This window comes from Malaclemys terrapin, chromosome 11, assembly GCF_027887155.1.
Source record: "Malaclemys terrapin pileata isolate rMalTer1 chromosome 11, rMalTer1.hap1, whole genome shotgun sequence".
In the NCBI taxonomy this organism is placed as follows: Eukaryota; Metazoa; Chordata; order Testudines; family Emydidae; genus Malaclemys; species Malaclemys terrapin.
In genome coordinates this window covers 31,567,134-31,583,715 of record NC_071515.1, presented here as the reverse complement: position 1 = coordinate 31,583,715, position 16,582 = coordinate 31,567,134, and the positions used below count along the sequence as shown (strand labels likewise).

The 16,582-nt window shown below is 42.4% G+C and overlaps 1 protein-coding gene across 1 annotated transcript; it reads right to left on the bottom strand.

The window, feature by feature from the left end:
• Window positions 1-344: 344 nt before the first annotated feature.
• ZSWIM2 (zinc finger SWIM-type containing 2) lies at window positions 345-15,624 on the bottom strand. Its single transcript, XM_054044279.1, has 9 exons — window positions 15,415-15,624; window positions 14,981-15,057; window positions 12,483-12,523; window positions 11,592-11,802; window positions 10,383-10,634; window positions 8,893-8,977; window positions 7,611-7,732; window positions 6,353-6,506; window positions 345-1,983 (listed from the first exon to the last, which is right to left on the bottom strand). Exons 1-9 carry the CDS (start codon window positions 15,622-15,624, stop codon window positions 1,177-1,179), a joined length of 1,959 nt encoding a protein of 652 aa, XP_053900254.1. The 3' UTR covers window positions 345-1,176.
• Window positions 15,625-16,582: the final 958 nt, after the last annotated feature.

Sequence of the window (16,582 nt, the reverse complement as noted above, 5' to 3'; positions counted from 1 at the left end):
TGACTGGGAGGGCTGCTTTATTGACTCCGGCCATTAGGCCATACTACCCCAGTTTATAGTCAGGGTCACTAATGTGGGACCTAACTGACTGCTGTACAGCCTTTCCCTTTCTTCTCTCCATATGTGACCCAGTACCTGTGATGGGATGTACCTACCCTGCGACAGTACAATGCACAGGGATGCAGACATACACTAAGGTTAATGGGAGTTGTGTGGCTAAATTCCTATGCATTATAGTAAAAATTTACTCCTCAGATGATACTGTTTTCCTTTGGTCTGTACTCTGAAAATGAATATCATTTTTGTTAAATTACCCAAGAGCTCCTTGTCTGATGTCAGATAGCAGCCCACCAACTTTTAGATCATGAGTAGTGATTTAATCATATGTCTTGTATATTGTTTTTATGTCAATGGAAATGTATAGGAAAAGAGTTAGAATGTCAGCAGAGAAAGAATGGCTTTAATATAATTCAATATTATAAATAGGTTCTGTCAAATCTTTATTTTATTGAAAATGGCGAGTTCAGTATTAGTATTTCAGCAATATGTAAATACTAGTCGGACATAATTTGATATAACTAGATAAAATACTTGCTCCAATTAATTTCAAATAAATTAAAGACCCTGATATTTGGTCCCCTGCAACATATTAAGTTCCTCTTTTTTTGCCTGAAGTTAATTGGAAGTTAAAAAATGGTGCATCAAACTTTGATCTTCAATGGTGTGATTCTACTCTGAAAAGCAACTAAAAATAGCATTGTGGATTTCTATGTTAAGTGAGATGTGTATATCAAATCTGCTTTACAGTACTCTAAAGCCCACTTTGTAGTCTTTCACTTAAAATCTGAATATTTTATTTCAACATAGTAACTTAGAATTGCTGAGAGAACAGGAAAGACTTGCATTATATCCTTGACCAGCCACCTAAGAGCTGTAAGTTTTAAAATTATTAGTATTTTTGCAATAAATACTTCAGCTTTTAGCTTCACTTTATTCACCCCAGGTTAGTTATTGGATCTGATTCTTGGACTCCAGTCCATGGTGTAAAGGACCTTTAAACTTGGTAGAAACAGCCTCTAGGGAATACACTAATGGAAAATAAAATCTCAGAAAAAAGCGTTAGTTTAAAACTATAAAAATATAGGTGTTTTCTAAACACTTCATACATTCTTTATATTATGACTTGTTGTGCAGTGGAATTCCTTCCATGAATAAAGCTACTGCTGTAGTTTTAAGGCCCAGAGGCTTATGCTTAGGTGGTCTTGCTAGAAGTCTTCTCTGCTGAGTGGCTTTTCCCACACACTTACTGTCCCTTTTTGGGAACGTACAGTCAATTGTACCCCCCAAATTATCCTCAAAGTTAAATTTCCCAGGAAATCTTACACATGCTGAAATGTCATGGTTATTCCTGTCTTCAAAAGAAACTACTTTGTTTGGGTTAGCATGGTCATAGCACACTTCTGCTCCTTTTTCTTTATTCGTACAAGTTCCATTTAAGCCTCTCGTACTATTAGAAATCGCATCTTTTCTAGATGTAACAGAATAGGATTTTTGAGAGAGTGTTTTCTGGAAAGGCTTATGGGCTAAATCCTTACCATGCCTGGAAAATTGCAGATTTAAATTTCTATCAATGCTGTGCTGACTAGAATCAGAATCTCCTAAATGAAAGTAGCTTATACCATTTAAAATTAAACCCTGTTGAGAATGTGGGTTATTGTTATGAAGTCTTTGGAGGCTATCTTGAGATTTTTCAAGTGGGTGGCCTAATAATGTTTGCTTGAAGAACAATCCAATTCCAGGTATGAAAAGCTCTGGTTCCATCTGCTTTGCAAGTTTGGTAGTATTTGTTTGAGATCCTGGCTGATTGACATCATGATTGGTGGATATATCCTTCCAGGTTAATGGATTATATACAATATATCCATCAATAGGACATGCATTTTTTTGGTGCAATAACCAGTTGTCAATACATTCTCTGTGGAACTAAAAAAGAGAGTCCGTTAAGATATATGGAGCTGTGTCCTGATAATTATCAATATAATAATACTTAATCCAACTTGGAAGAATACTATAGAAGTAATTATTCTTGCATGCAAAAACAACATTCAAAGGAGCCGGATTCTTCTCTCTTACCATTATAAACCAGAAGTACCTTCAGTGGGTCTCAGTGGAGCTACATTTGTGTATAATTGGCATACTCCTTTCATGTATTAAGTCCCAACTCTAATTTACTATGGAAAGTGCCTTATCTCAACTTAGATTGGCTGCTGTAAATCAATACGTTTGAAGTATATTTATTGATGGGCTTCAGATTTCAAATAATTTTTTAATCACCTCCCATGAAGAAAATAGTTGCACCTATGCTCACTGATCTACAGACTCTATGTTGACTTCAGTATTTTTCTTTCAGCCTAATTCTCTTGGCACTTTGCTTGCCACTCTTGCTAGAAATCTATAAAAAGATACTAACTATAGATGTTAGATTAATATTTGTTTGTGTACTTTCAGGTAACACTGGCTTTTCTTTTTACAGGATGGAGTGAATTGCTATAAAAACAGTTCATCATGTTTGTCAACTAGAAGATCCCCAGCAGTTATACAAATCTGAAAAAGGATATCTTCTATGAGCTTCCTAAGGTGTGCTGGAGAAGAGAGACTTCTCTTGTAGCCTGCCTATAATGCACGTGGTAAGGTACTAGAGTGGTATAATCAGATAGGTAGTCCCAAGCCAGGGCATTTACAAAAATGTTTGCCAATTTGTTGCAAGATATCTGAGTTTCAGATGAGTGAAGCTCCTTTCTACAAATGTATATTGAAAGAACTCTAAGGTTGCAAGTCTAAGCACTCGAAAGTCAAATAATATTATAGGTTCCATTTCAGGAAACCTCTCAGAGCACAGGTCAGAGGTGTTCCTCTCTGCAAAGGAGAAAAGGAGTTTGCTCATTTGTTAGACACACAGGGTATGTCTTCACTGCAGAAAAAAAAAAATCCTAACTCAGGTTAGATAACCAGCATTGAAATAGCAGTGAAGACCTGGCAATTCTGCTTTTTAACTTGGGTTGCACTGTTGTAACTGTGGCAGTCCCAAGGTATTAGAAAGACAAGGTGGGTGAGGTAATATCTTTTATTGAATCAACTGCTGTTGGTGAGAGAAACAAGCTTTTGAGCTTACATAGGGCTCTTCTTCAGGTCTGGGAAACGTACTCAGGTTAGGTCTACACTACAAACTTGCATCATCAGTGCAGCTTCACTGCTGTAGCACTTCTGGAGAAGATGCTTTAAGCCGATGGGACAGTGCTCTCCCGTCAGCTTAATAACTCCACCTCCATGAGAGGTGGTAGCTATGTCGGCGAGAGAAGCTCTCCCAGTAACACAGCACTGTCTACGCGGGGGAGGGAGGGTTAATGTTGGTATAACTACGTCACTCAGAGGGGTGGATCTTTCACAGTCCTGAGCGACATGGTTATTCCAAAGTAAGGGCATAGCGTAGACCTGGCCTCAGTGTCACAGCTAAATACAAGATGGAACATATTGTTTAGCATAAGTAGTTAACACTTATTTCAAGGGACCATTCATGGTGAAGTGGGCGGTTAGCACCCCCTCCAGTCATAGCATGGAAAGGAAGGGGGAAACAACTGGAAGGAAGTTGTTAGTGGGTTATATATTGTTGTAATAAGTCATAAATCCAGTATTTCTATTCAGTCCATGATTTTTAGTGTCTAGCAAAGTTGTATGAATTTAAGCTCCTAGGCTCATCTTTTGAAAGTGTTGTGCAGGTTTCCTTTGAGGGTGAGACAAAGAGGTCAGATTTAGAGTGATCGCTTTGTGAAAAGTGTTCACCCTTAGGGGACGTGGTAGTTTTGTCTTTTATCATTTTCCTGTGCAAATTCATTTGAAAGTGTAATGATTGTCTGGTTTCACTCACATAGTTGCTATAGAGGCATTTAGTGCACTGGATGAGGTACACTATATGTTGTGATAGACATGTGTAGGACCCATGGATCTTGAAAGGTGTGTTGTGGGGGGTGTTAATCATTGTAGCAGTGGAGATATGTCTGCAGGTTTTGCATCTGCTGTTTTGGAAGAGCGTGGTGCCTCTTTGAGTTGGTATGTCCTGGTCTGTGGGGAGATTGTTTCTGACGATGAGCTTGGAGAGGCTGGGTTTTTTTTGAAGGCCAGAAGAGGTGGGGTTGAGAGATTTATTTCAGGATGGGGTCCCCATCAAATATGCATTGTAATTGTTTAGTGATACCCTCTATGCGTTCCAGTGTGGGAGGGCAGCTGATAACTAGGGGCGTGTGGTCAGAGGGAGTTTTATTTCTGTATTGAAGCAAGTTCTCTTGGGGTGTTTGGGTGACCCATTCCATGATGTGATCTACTTCTCTGATAGAGTATCCTTGTTTGGTGAAGGCAGTTTTGAGTGTGTTAAGGTGTATATCCTGGACTTTCTCCTCAGAGCATATTCTGTCGTATGAGTGCCTGGTTGTAGATAACAGCTGTTTTGGTGTGTTTGAGGTGGTTACTGGATCAATGAAGGTAGGTGTGGTGATCCGTGGGTTTCTTGTATATAGGGTTCCATTGCTAAAGCTGATCATGATGTCCAGGAATTTGATGCTGGTGTGGGGGTGTTCCAAAAAGAGTTTAATGGACAACTGGTGGGTTGTTGAAGTTGTGGTGGAAATCTCTGAGGGAGTGTTTTGTCTGTCCGGAGGATGAAAATATCATTGATGTATCTCAGGTGTATCATTGTTTTTGTGGTGCATTTGTCTAAAATTTATTCTTCAAAGTTACTCATGAGGAGGCTGGCATATTGGGGAGTCATCCTAGTACTCACAGCTGTTCCCATGGTTTGGACAAAGTGTTTATTGTTGAATGTTAAATCGTTATGGGTGAGGATGAAATAGTCGTGTTTGAGGAGGACAGCTGAGGGTTGGTCATTGTCTTGTAAATATTTGAGGCAGGCAGCTATGCCATCATTGTGAGGGATGCTGGTGTATAAGGCGATGACGTTCATGGTGACAAGGATGGTGTTCTGAGGGCAGCTGTTAATGTTGGAGTTTGTGGAGGAAGTCTGTTGTGTACTGGAGGAAGCTGCCCCATCAACACACCTTTCAAGATTCATGGGTCCGATCCACAGCTATCACAACATGTGATATACCTCATTCAGTGCATTCAATGCCCCTACAGCAACTGGCTAGACAATCACTACGCTCTTGTATGAACTTGAACAGGAAAGTGATAAAACACAAAACCACCTCAACACCTATGGGTGAACACTTTTCACAAAGCAATCACTCTATATCTGACTTCTAAGCCCTCATCCTCAAAGGAAACCTGCACAACATCTTCAAAAGATTAGCTTAAAATTCATAACTTTGCTAAACACTAAAAATCAAGCATTGAATAGAGACACTGGATTTATGGCTTATTACAACAATCTATAGCCCACTGACCACTCCCCCCAGCTGTCTTCCCCCCCACCGCCCTCCCCCCCCCCCCACCGCTTTCCTTTCCTCCCCATGACTGGAAGCAGGACCAGCTCTAGGCACCAGCAAACCAAGCTCGTGCTTCGGGTGCCACAATTTCAGGGGTGGCTTTCTTTTTTTTTTTTTTTTTTGCTTGGGGTGGCAAAAAATCTAGAGCCGTCACTGACTGGAAGGGTGTTAACGGCCCACTTCACCCTGAATGGTTCCTTGAAATATATTAACTACTTATATTAAACAATCTGTTCCATCTTCTATATAGTTGTGACACTGAGGCTACAGCTACACTACAGAGCTTACAGCAGCGCAGCTGCACCGATGCAGCTGTAATGCTGCTAGTGCAGATGCTCTAAGCCAGGGGTCCCCAACACGGTGCCCGTGGGCGCCGGGGCGTCGTGCGCCTGCGTACTGGCCGGCAGATGAGCATCCGCCGCCAAGGTTGGGGATCACTGCTCTAAGCCGATGGGAGAGAGCTTATTCATACCCCTGAGTGACATTTTTATGCCAACGTAAGCTGTAGTGTAGACCTAGCTTGAGTAAGCTTTCCCAGAGCTGAAGAAGAGCTCGGTGTAAGCATGAAAGCTTGTCTCTCTCACCAACAGCAGTTGGTCCAATAAAAGATATTACCTCACCCACCTTGTCTCTAATATCCTGGGACCGACACAACTACAACAACACTGCATTCAGCATACTTCACATATTCCCTTCAATGCTTACATTTTCATCAACTTTGTAGAAGAGAATTATAAGTGACTAGACTATGTTAAAGAGCTGAACCACAAGCATGAACACACAGACTAACAGTGGGATTTTGGCATGAACACTGGGTTTTGGGTTCAGTAAAATTTAGAGCCTTTAGTTTTCTTTACCTTGTGATTACATGGCAAGAGTCTTGCATACTGACCAAGACAAAAGATCTTCAAGCAGAGCCTACATTGCAGACCTGGAGCAAGAAAGTTGCTACATTTTCTAATCAACATCAGAGGTAAAGATTTTACAATGTGCTTTGGGATGCAACTGGACCTAAACAATAGAAAATACACAACATGTTTTTTCAGTACATAGTAGGAAAATAGCAATAGAAACTGAAACCTTCAAAATGGCAGGCTAGTTTTGGTGATAGGACTATCACTTTACAAGCTGATGGTTCAGCAGATTAATGTATTTGGCCACTATTACTGAGGCCCTGATCTTGCTACAAAACCATCATCAGTGGGCCCTTACTCTCTGCAGAAGAGAGGCCATTATGATAATCTAGTCTGACCTTCTGTATTAAACAGGCCGGAGAATTTCACTCAAGTAATTCTTGCATCAAGCCTATAACTTTTGGTTGAAAGATTATAATCTCCTTTTTATTTCTGAGAGAACCAAGGCACAAAAAGGGATCACGTGACTTGCTCAAGGTCACGCAGGGAGCTTGTGTTAAGCCAGGAAATTAATCCTTATGTGCTGAGGCCCAGGCTTGTGTCTTAACCACAAGGCTATCCTTCCTCACTAAGACTTTCTGTGAGGTATACACAGATTTTGTTTGCATGTGTGGATCCTGTTGCAGTTAGAGTGCACTAAAACAGTATTCTGTTCTAGTGCAAAGTGGCATGATGCTAGCTCTTAGTTATCAATGAACTGCAAAGAGTTTTATTTCAATAAGCACATTAATTCATATTTATTCAAATCTTTTTCATCTGAAAACTTGGATGGTAAGCCTATTTTCATAAGGTTTTCTTATGATATTGCTGGTAGTTTCTCTTTCCATTCAGAAATTCCACAAACACATTTAATTTTTTAAATGCATAGTTTTTGCTTTTTGCTGTCTTTTTTTACTGCTATTCAAAGGGTAGTTCATAATGTGATGGTTTAAAATGTTTTTCCAAGGCTCATGCCATTAGTCTCTAAACACAGGTGAGCAGAATCACACTCACCTGCAAAGTGCGTTTAAAATTTTATTTTATCTAGATTGAGAAGATATGACGTTAATACACATCTGGTTTCTCTAAAGCATTTCCTGTTACCCTTTCCAGGATCATTTCTATAAACAAAAGTAAATCTTCATGAATTGAAAAAAAAGAATTGTTTTTAAAGAATGCTGAATTTGATTACATTAAATAGTATGAAAAAATTGTATCTTACTTCTCCTGAAGATGTAACATCTCTTCTTTAGAATTATCGCCTGGATTAACGCTTTTTAAATTTCCTCCTGAAGTTGACAATTGTGAAACTTGGTCAAGTGACCTCCACTTCTGATTTCTCTTCTGTTGAATACCGAAAGAGCTAATGAAAGACCGCAGAATATGGTGCAAGAAGTAATTGAGAAAAAACCCTCCAATTTTCAGTAGCCAAAATATGGGTTTTGTAAATCATGAAAAGAAACTATGAACAATTTAACAAATTTGTTCTCTAGAAATTTCTGTAGCAACAAACACAGATTAATCACCATTCTGACTGAAGTCCCTGTATTTTAAGAGGCTCTCTTGTATGTGGTTTTGCAAAAGCTCTGAAGTGCTGTGCTGTCTCTCACAACAGTGCAGGACAATCTTGGCCCCCATGTCTAAGAAACCAAAAACCCAAACAAACTTATCCTTATGGATGGTAAACTTGAAGAGTTAATATTTCTGGGTTTTGAGAAGCAAAACTGCAGAACCTGCCATTGAACCTATGGAGACTATGGCAATCCTCATTAATGTGGTTTATGTGCCTTGACTCTACGCAGTGAATTAGTGATATAAAAATTAGTTAACTATGGAAATGCACAAATTGATAATAGGCTAGATCACTGCCCAAGCCTTTTAGATCCTGGGCCAAGGTAGTTCACAGTGATAACCCCATGCCTTCGATTTAGGTCTGTGCTCCCAGCACTCCCCTAGCACTGTGGTTCCAACACAGCCATGTTGATAGGGATCCTCCAGCTAGTGGCTGTCCTGAGCATTTTTTTAAAGGGTGATCCTACCAAGGAGTGGGGCACCGAGAAGTTAATACAGTATGTTCTGTATTATTTTTTCATAGAAAATACCACCGGACATGAGGGCCAGGAGAGGGGATGACAACATTCAGTCCCCCTGCCCTGAAATGACCCATTCTCTGTCTGTTCCGTTTCTGCAGATAGTAATTTGAAAGGTCCAGAGCAAGACAGAAGATAAATAGTACAGAGGCAGCTGACATTCCTGTCATGTCTCCTTCTCACCCCCACAATTGAGCCTATTTTGAAGTACCATTTCAGTTTACGGTTCTACTCCTTCCTCGCTATTTAAGTATTTCATAGTGGTTTATATTCAATCACAGGTAATCTTCGTCACTGTAATGGTGTTTTTATTTTTAAAAAACAAGATCAGCTTTACATTCCTACGTAAAATGTTTTTCTATGTCTGACCATTAGATAGCTTTGGATATGATGCAATAAAATATAGTTCTCTACCTGTCGAAAGGTGAAAACATGTGGAGGATGGCAAAAGCTAGTGAAGCATTCATGGCATAGGTGATATTCACTACACTCAGTGCACCTAAAAAATAACAATATAAGGTAGTTAGAGTGGAATGTTAACAGTTTAGTATAACTTATTAATGTATGAAAAGCCTTTGTTGAAAATTCTACTATTTAGTATTAGGAAGTCCCATATTACAGTATAAAATTATCTTGACTCAAGCCCATTTCATCAGTGAAAGTTTTTATAAAATAAAACCCTTTGCTTTGTTTCTGGCTGAATTTTATACAAAAGTTACTGTATATGCCAGTGTTGTGGTCTGTGGACCCTTGGGAGGCAGACACCAGGGGCTTCTCGCCTCTAGTGGGGAGATTCGTGCCTAGAGTCCAGTCAGCTGCTGTGCTCCTGGCAGGGAGCCAGGACCCCAAGGGGCAGGGAACAAGGAGCCTGAGTAGCAACCCAGCTTGGAGCAGAGACAGTGCAGCAGCCTGGCTGGGGGGCCAGGAGTCAGCTTTATTGACAAGAATGACAGCCAATGTAAGGAACACAGTGTCTACACAGACACTGCATCATCTTAACTACACTGACATAAGTCCTACACCTCTTGTTGAGGTTCTTCTATTATGTCTCCATAGCAGGGGAGTTATATCAGCAGGAGGAGCATTTCAAGGTGTACACTTCCACTTCCCTTGGGGGTCCACAGACTATGACAAAGAGGTCAGCGAAAAGTTGTCATTACCACAGAACTGTGGTTTTCAACCTGTGGTCTGCAGACCCCTGGAGGGCATCTGTTTCACCAACAGAAGGGGGGTTGAAGTCTCTGGAAACTGAAAATAGGTGAGAAATATGTTTAGGCAAAGATCCTTCACCTAGGAAAACAAGGGTAGCGAGCATCTTGTACTTCTGTGGAAGATCCTGACGGAGGAAAACTCAGTCATAACTGAGAAGAATACTGGTGAGAGACAACCATCTTGAACAAAGCCTGTACCTAGTTAGATTAAGTTTTAGATGTGTTTTCAATTTTACTTGCTTTTAAGGGCATGTCTATGCTATAAAATTAAGTAGACTTAAGTTAGGTCAACCTACAGCCACCACAAACATAAATAATTTTACTCACATCACTGGCAATGCGATTTCTTGTGTGAGCAAAGTGACTTTGCTTTTAGTGGATATAGCCATAAGTCTGCAGATGAAATGCATTACACTAAGGAATTGGGAGGTGCTGACTCAACCTCATATATCATTGAGCTAAAGATCCCATTAGGAGTCTGTTACACCGATCGCTGTAATGTAAATTGACCAGAACTCAGCACCAAGGGGTTGAGCATATAATTAGACTTGAGCTATAAGAACCAATGTCATCTATCCGAAGGAGAAACGCTGTATGTTTAGTTATAGTAAAGACAAAAAGGAATAAGTAGTAAATTATAGGTTGTTACAAGGAATTGTACTGTTAAATTAAAAGTGTTTTAAAAGTACGTACTTGTAGCATTTTCCCTCAATTGGAAATGCTCTGCAGTTATTACAGGGGAGTCCAAGGTGTTTGTCAAGTCTGACTTTCTCTGCTGCAGTCACAAGCTGAGTGGAGTTCCTGAATTCTTCTAAAATGAGCTTTAATGGTGCAAATTCTTCTCTACAGAGGGGACACTTCACCACAGAGTCACTCTCTAATTCACCCTGGTGATCAGCCCAAATCTTCATACATGTGATGTGAACATTGTTTCCACAGCCGTACCTACAGAAAGTAAGGTTATGTCTATGATACAATCTTGAGTCAACCTATTTTAGGTCAACTTACAGCCACATTAATTACTGCAGTAGCTGATGTCCACACTACCTTCCTTCTGTCGGTGGTGCATGTCCTCAGCAGGAGTGCTTCCACCAATTGAAGAGGGGCAGTGTGGAGAACTGAGAGTTAGGGCTATCAGCTCCCCACAGGGAGCCCAGCTGCTGCCTGGGGCTTCTCGCTTCCATACGCTCAGCTGGGAGCGGAGGGGCAGACACCAGGGGCTTCTCGCCTCTAGTGGGGAGATTCGTGCCTAGAGTCCAGTCAGCTGCTGTGCTCCTGGCAGGGAGCCAGGACCCCAAGGGGCAGGGAACAGGGAGCCTGAGTAGCAACCCAGCTTGGAGCAGAGACAGTGCAGCAGCCTGGCTGGGGGGCCAGGAGTCAGCTTTATTGACAAGAATGACAGCCAATGTAAGGAACACAGTGTCTACACAGACACTGCATCATCTTAACTACACTGACATAAGTCCTACACCTCTTGTTGAGGTTCTTCTATTATGTCTCCATAGCAGGGGAGTTATATCAGCAGGAGGAGCATTTCAAGGTGTACACTTCCACTGTTCTATCAATGAAAACTGACTTTTGTCAAAAAAACTGTAGAGTGTAGACAAGGTCTGAAACAGGCATCAGTTACTGTACCCTGTCCATAAACATTTAGAAAACCCAGTATCATTAATACAATAGTTTTTCAGCTACAATGCAACACAACAGCCCTGCTTTGTTTCAAAGAGCATTTATAAAAAACCCATCTCTAAAAATTAACTATTTAAAATTACGATTTTTACCAGCCCTCCAATGGGATCCGTGCACCGTTAACTGTGTAGAAACTTTCTATCATTAGCTAACAAAAAAACCTTTTTCTGAGTTTCCACCATGAAAACAAACTAGAAAAGCTATACGTCTAACCTGCAATAAGTGATGGGAAACATTTTCTTTAGTAGCTCTTCCTGGCAAATAGGACAGACATCCTCTGCATCAATTTCTTTCTGATTAATGTATCCATCATCCTCTTTCTGTAATGTTTTGGTGGAGAGAGTGTTTGGTCTTGGGGGGAGTGTCTGTTCTTGCTGAAGTATATCATTGATCTCTCCTTCCAGAAGACCCAGCTGAAAAGCATCTATAGAAAACTCAAATTCAAACTCTTTGGCAAAAATTTAACATTTACTAATACTCAGATATCATAACTTTCAGGGTAAATCATCTGCAGCAAACCAACGATATCAGTGCTTCTAGTGCCAGAAATGTTGTATATCTTCATTTCTCATTGCAATTTGAAACGATAGTTTGTACACCTTCACGTCTAAAACTGATCTTTATGGCAAAATTGGTTCAAAGGTTTTTCTACAGAACGCAAGTCAGGTGTATATGTTTAAACGATGATTAGAAGCAACCCCAAACAGCAGCTATTAATTTATTCCAGGAGACCCATCACCCCTAGAATGTGTGGCACAAACATGGCTAGAAGGGAGTTGCACTTTCTGTAATGAGTAGTACGAGGTGCAGTGCAGAATCTGTCTGAGTGCAAAATGCGTTTGCCAAATCAATGAAGTACTTGGATCTGAAAATGTTTTATGATACCCTGAGTAGGATAGGTGCTTTATTAAATCACATGAACTTCTACTCTAAGGCCCGGAAAGTGTTGCAAATGACTATATTTTTCTTTAAGTACTTTATAGTTGTACCTTTAGCAGCAGTGTTACAGATATGAAAAAGGTGTCATATTGCAGAATTAAATGCATTTGTGCATTTAAACTCTATATGCAAGATAAAGCAAGCAAGCAAAAGAATTATACTTACATTCATGGTTTCTTGGAATTTTGAATTTTTTCAACAATATCCTAACAATGATAATAAGATAACCATCAGGTGGTGCTTGTGGAAGTCAACTAAAGCTAACTACTGGCTATTACTTTCAACTTTACTGTGACATTGCACTCCATAATGTTTTATGGAAATATGCTTATGAATGTGAATACGATGTAACTGGAATATGCTCTAGGCAAAAGGTCTCTTGTAAGGTATCATTACAAAGGTTATAATCTACTGAGTGTGTTCATCCTATTTGTATGCATGTATCATTCTTGTATCTGAAGCTAGAAATATGAAGTATAACTGAGGTCCTATTGTAATTATGCAGTGTGGACCATTAATGGTGGTTTAGAATCTTGATGGCTCCCACTGACTAGTACAATTGGTTGTAAATGACTCTGTTTACTTGCAAACCTTTCTGAATACCTGCGGGCCAGCCCTGGAAAAATGGAGGCTGGGGTCTCACAGGACATGTGAACATGTCACCTGATACTGGAATCCATCTTAAATTTGGTACTTTTCCATTTAGAACGAGGGGAGGAGACCTAGAGACAAAATATTCCTGCCTCGTACCAAAGCTATAAAAGGGGGTGGAACAGAACAAAGGGGGCGGCCAGTCATGAAAACACCTCTAGTTTCCACCTAAAATGTCAAGGACTGTACCAGGGGAAAGGATTGGGCCCAGACTAGGAAGGAGTCTAATCTGTGAGTCTAATCAGCTTTGGGGGCATGGACCAGACCTGGGTCTGTCTTGCAGCAGGCTAGCATGTCTGGCTCAACAAGGCAGGGTTCTGGAGTCCTAAGCTGGCAGGGAAAATGGGCTCAGAGGTAATTCCAGCACATCAGGTGACAGTCCCAAGGGGGCTCTGTGAGTGAACCCGTCATATTTACATTTCAAGGACAACAGCCATCTTAAATACTTCAGAGAGGAAAATATTGGGACTAAAACTGTAAGAACAAAAGTTTACAGTGCTGAGTTACAAATGCGTTCTTATCCAAACTGGGGTCCTCTGTGCCTCTGCCAGTTGTTTAAAAGCCTCGTACTTACCAATTATTTCTACTATTTCCCCCCATTTCTTTGCCATTTTCTAATCCATGACAGTACTTTAGCTACTACGCCAGATTTATCTGGTTTCCTTAAGAGCCTCTTGTGAGGGACATTTTTGAAATCCAAATTAAAATTATATCCACTTGTTCTCTTTCATCCCCTATTTTGTTTGCACAGTCAAAGAATTCTCTTAGATTGAAATACATAATTGACTACATCTAACTGGTTAAATTGCACACTGGTGCAACATTTAGGGAAACAATTTCATGCTTAATTCTAGAGCAAACATGAGGAGAAACTATTGTTGATTGAGTCTTATGTGACACAAGCGTTAATTTGAAAAGTAGAAATAGCCATTAAATAGTAACACCACCCTGAGGGGAAGGAGGAAATAAGATACCTAAACATAATTCCCTTTCTAAAGTTTCTAGAGTCAGTTAAATAAAATGAGAGGGTTAGTCAAAAAGGCCTTAAAGTTGCAAGTAAAGTCCTTAGAGGTGACATGAATGCTGCTTAAAAATCTCTGAAGGCCTGTGCACTGCAGAACAAATAAGGAACCAAGCAGGCCAGGCGTGAACCAATTAGCTCAATGGCAAGGTTTGAGAGGCCATTTGAGCTAGATAAAAATCCTTTAAACTTTGGAAATCTGACCAATGGCCAATAAAAAGTGCATAAGTTAGAGCAGGTAAAAAGTAAGAGGGAAACCAGAGGGCCAAATTGATTTTGAAGAGCAAATATGCAAAGGTGTCAAAGCCATCAAGAAATTCTTTATGAAGCCTCTCATAAAATTGATAGGTTTGCTGACTCACCAAGGCCTAAAGGGAGAAATTAAGCAACATAAGGACATTGCTGAGACTCTAAATCGTTTCCTTGCATCAGTCTTCACTATGGAGGATGTGAACTATCCTGGGCCTGCATTCTCCCAGTAATAAAGATGAAGTACTCTCAGAGATCGGGGTATCAAGGAAGAGGCGCTGGAGCAAACTGATAAATTAGAAAGCAACCAATTTTCCTTTGCAGCAGCCATGGCTTGTTTGTCCCCATCATTTCATGTTAACCTAGGGGGGTTTGTAATTTACCCGAATCTGAAGTAAGACTCACTGGTCTGTAACTTCCAGGTTCACTCCTACTACTATCTTCCAGATAGTTACAAAGTTTGTTACCCTCCATTCTACGTTTAAAATAGGTCATTTTACTGCAAAATCGCACGTTTTTGTGAGCACTTCGGCCACCCCATTCTTAGGTTCTTTCCCTGCTCTTTCACCTATACTATGAAGTTAAGAGGTAAGTGTGGTGGTTTCAGCAAATCCTGTTTTGACACCTGATCTGTACCAGTGCTTCATCTTCCCTGGAGGAAAGGAAGGCGTAAGGGTTGGCCTTGCCCCCGCAGCCGGGGTGGAGAGGGGGAAATGCCCCACGCCACGAACAACCCCTTTACCAGCAGATGTGGCTGCACAGGTCCTTCTCCCTCAGGAACGTGGCGCAGGTGCAGGAGTGCGGCTCCCCCAGGAACACCTGGGGAAACAGACAGACGGCGGCGTCGGTCGCGGCGCAGCGGGAGCTGGGGCCCGGGGAAGGACCTTGCGGCTAGGGTGACCAGATGTCCTGGTTTTAGAGGGACAGTCCTGATTTTTGGGTCTTTTTCTTATATAGGCTCCTATTACCCCCCACCCCCATCCTGATTTTTCACACTTGCTGTCTGGTCACCCTACTTGCGGCTCCCTTGGCTGACTCTCCGGCAGACCCAGCCGGCCGGGCTCGCTGCCTTCTGCGGGGCGGGGGGTCACTCAGCACCCAGCGGCGGGCAGGGCTGGCGCGGCACCCCGGGCTTCATAGCGAGCGCGCCCCTGCCCCCCGCGCATCGCTCCGTACCCGGTGCGCGGGCCCTCCCTCCTCCTGCAGCACGAAGCCGGTGGGGCCCAGCTCCCGCACGATGCGCATGGTGCTGCCCAGCGCCTGGTCCTGCTGCCAGCTCAGCCCGGCGCTTGCGCACCGCCGCCGGGACATGGCGGGGTCCCGGCTGGGAGCAGGTGGAGGGGCCACAACCGCCACAGACCCTCTGCCGTTGATGCCGGTCCCCATAGAAACGGCGCGTCCCTGGGGGCATTCCGCGCTTCTCAGCGCGCGCGCGCCCCCCCGTGGGTGGCGGGGGCAAAGCGACGCGGAGACGCTGACCGACTGGTTGTGACGCGCGCGGCCCTTTGGCTCCACAGGAGCCGTTAATTGCTGGTGTGTCGCGCGGCGGCCGGGTCCTGGCCACGAGCCCTTCCAGGCCACGGGGCGCTCGTGCTGCCCGGCGCTGGGCCGCGGCGCTCCTGTGGAGAGCCGCGCAACTCCGTGGGGCTCGGACTGTTCGGGAAATTCCTGTTATTTCCTGTTATCACCGGCCCATGTCGGGCCTGCCCCTGCCCCGGGGGTGGGGAGAGGTCGGGGCAGATCCTGCCCCGGGGTAAGAGGCTGGGGCGTGTCCTGCGCCCAGGGGGATTAAAACAAAATTCCAGGTACGGTGTGTGTGTGTGTGTGTGTGTGCTGGAGAATAAATCCACCCCACACTCTCCCCAGTCAGAGCCTGGGCTTGGTTCCCATGCTGGGTGTTGTGACCTGGTGTAACTTTGAACCTAAGGCTAGAGGGGGGTTCTCTGGGCTCTTTAAGTTTGATTACCCTGTAAAGTTATTTTCCATCCTGATTTTACAGAGATGATTTTTATCTTTTACTTTAATTAAAAGCCTTCTTTTTAAGAACCTGATTGATTTTCCCTGTTTTTTAGATACAAGGGGGTTGGATCTTGATTCACCTGGAGTTGGTGGGAGGAAGGAGGGGGGATGGTTAATTTCTCCTTGTTTTAAGATCTAAGGGGTTTGGATCTGTATTGATCAGGGAATTGGTGAAGAGTCTCTCAAGGCTACCCAAGGAAGGGAATTAGCACATTGGGAGTGGTGGCAGGGGACCAGATCTAAGCTGGTAGTTAAGCTTAGAAGTTTTCATGCAGGCCCCCACATCTGTACCCTAAAGTTCAGAGTGGGAAAGGAGCCGCAGTAT

What these genes read in the sequence shown, in the direction of transcription:
- ZSWIM2 (XM_054044279.1), bottom strand. Translation starts at nt 15,624, where the DNA reads ATGGGGACCGGCATCAACGGCAGAGGGTCTGTGGCGGTTGTGGCCCCT. An exon ending in CTGTGCAGCCACATCTGCTG is followed by an intron (nt 12,524 to 14,980) that starts GTAAAGGGGTTG and finishes TATCATTGTTAG; the next exon opens with GATATTGTTGAAAAAATTCA. An exon ending in TCTTGCCATGTAATCACAAG is followed by an intron (nt 1,984 to 6,352) that starts GTAAAGAAAACT and finishes TCTCTTTTTTAG; the next exon opens with TTCCACAGAGAATGTATTGA.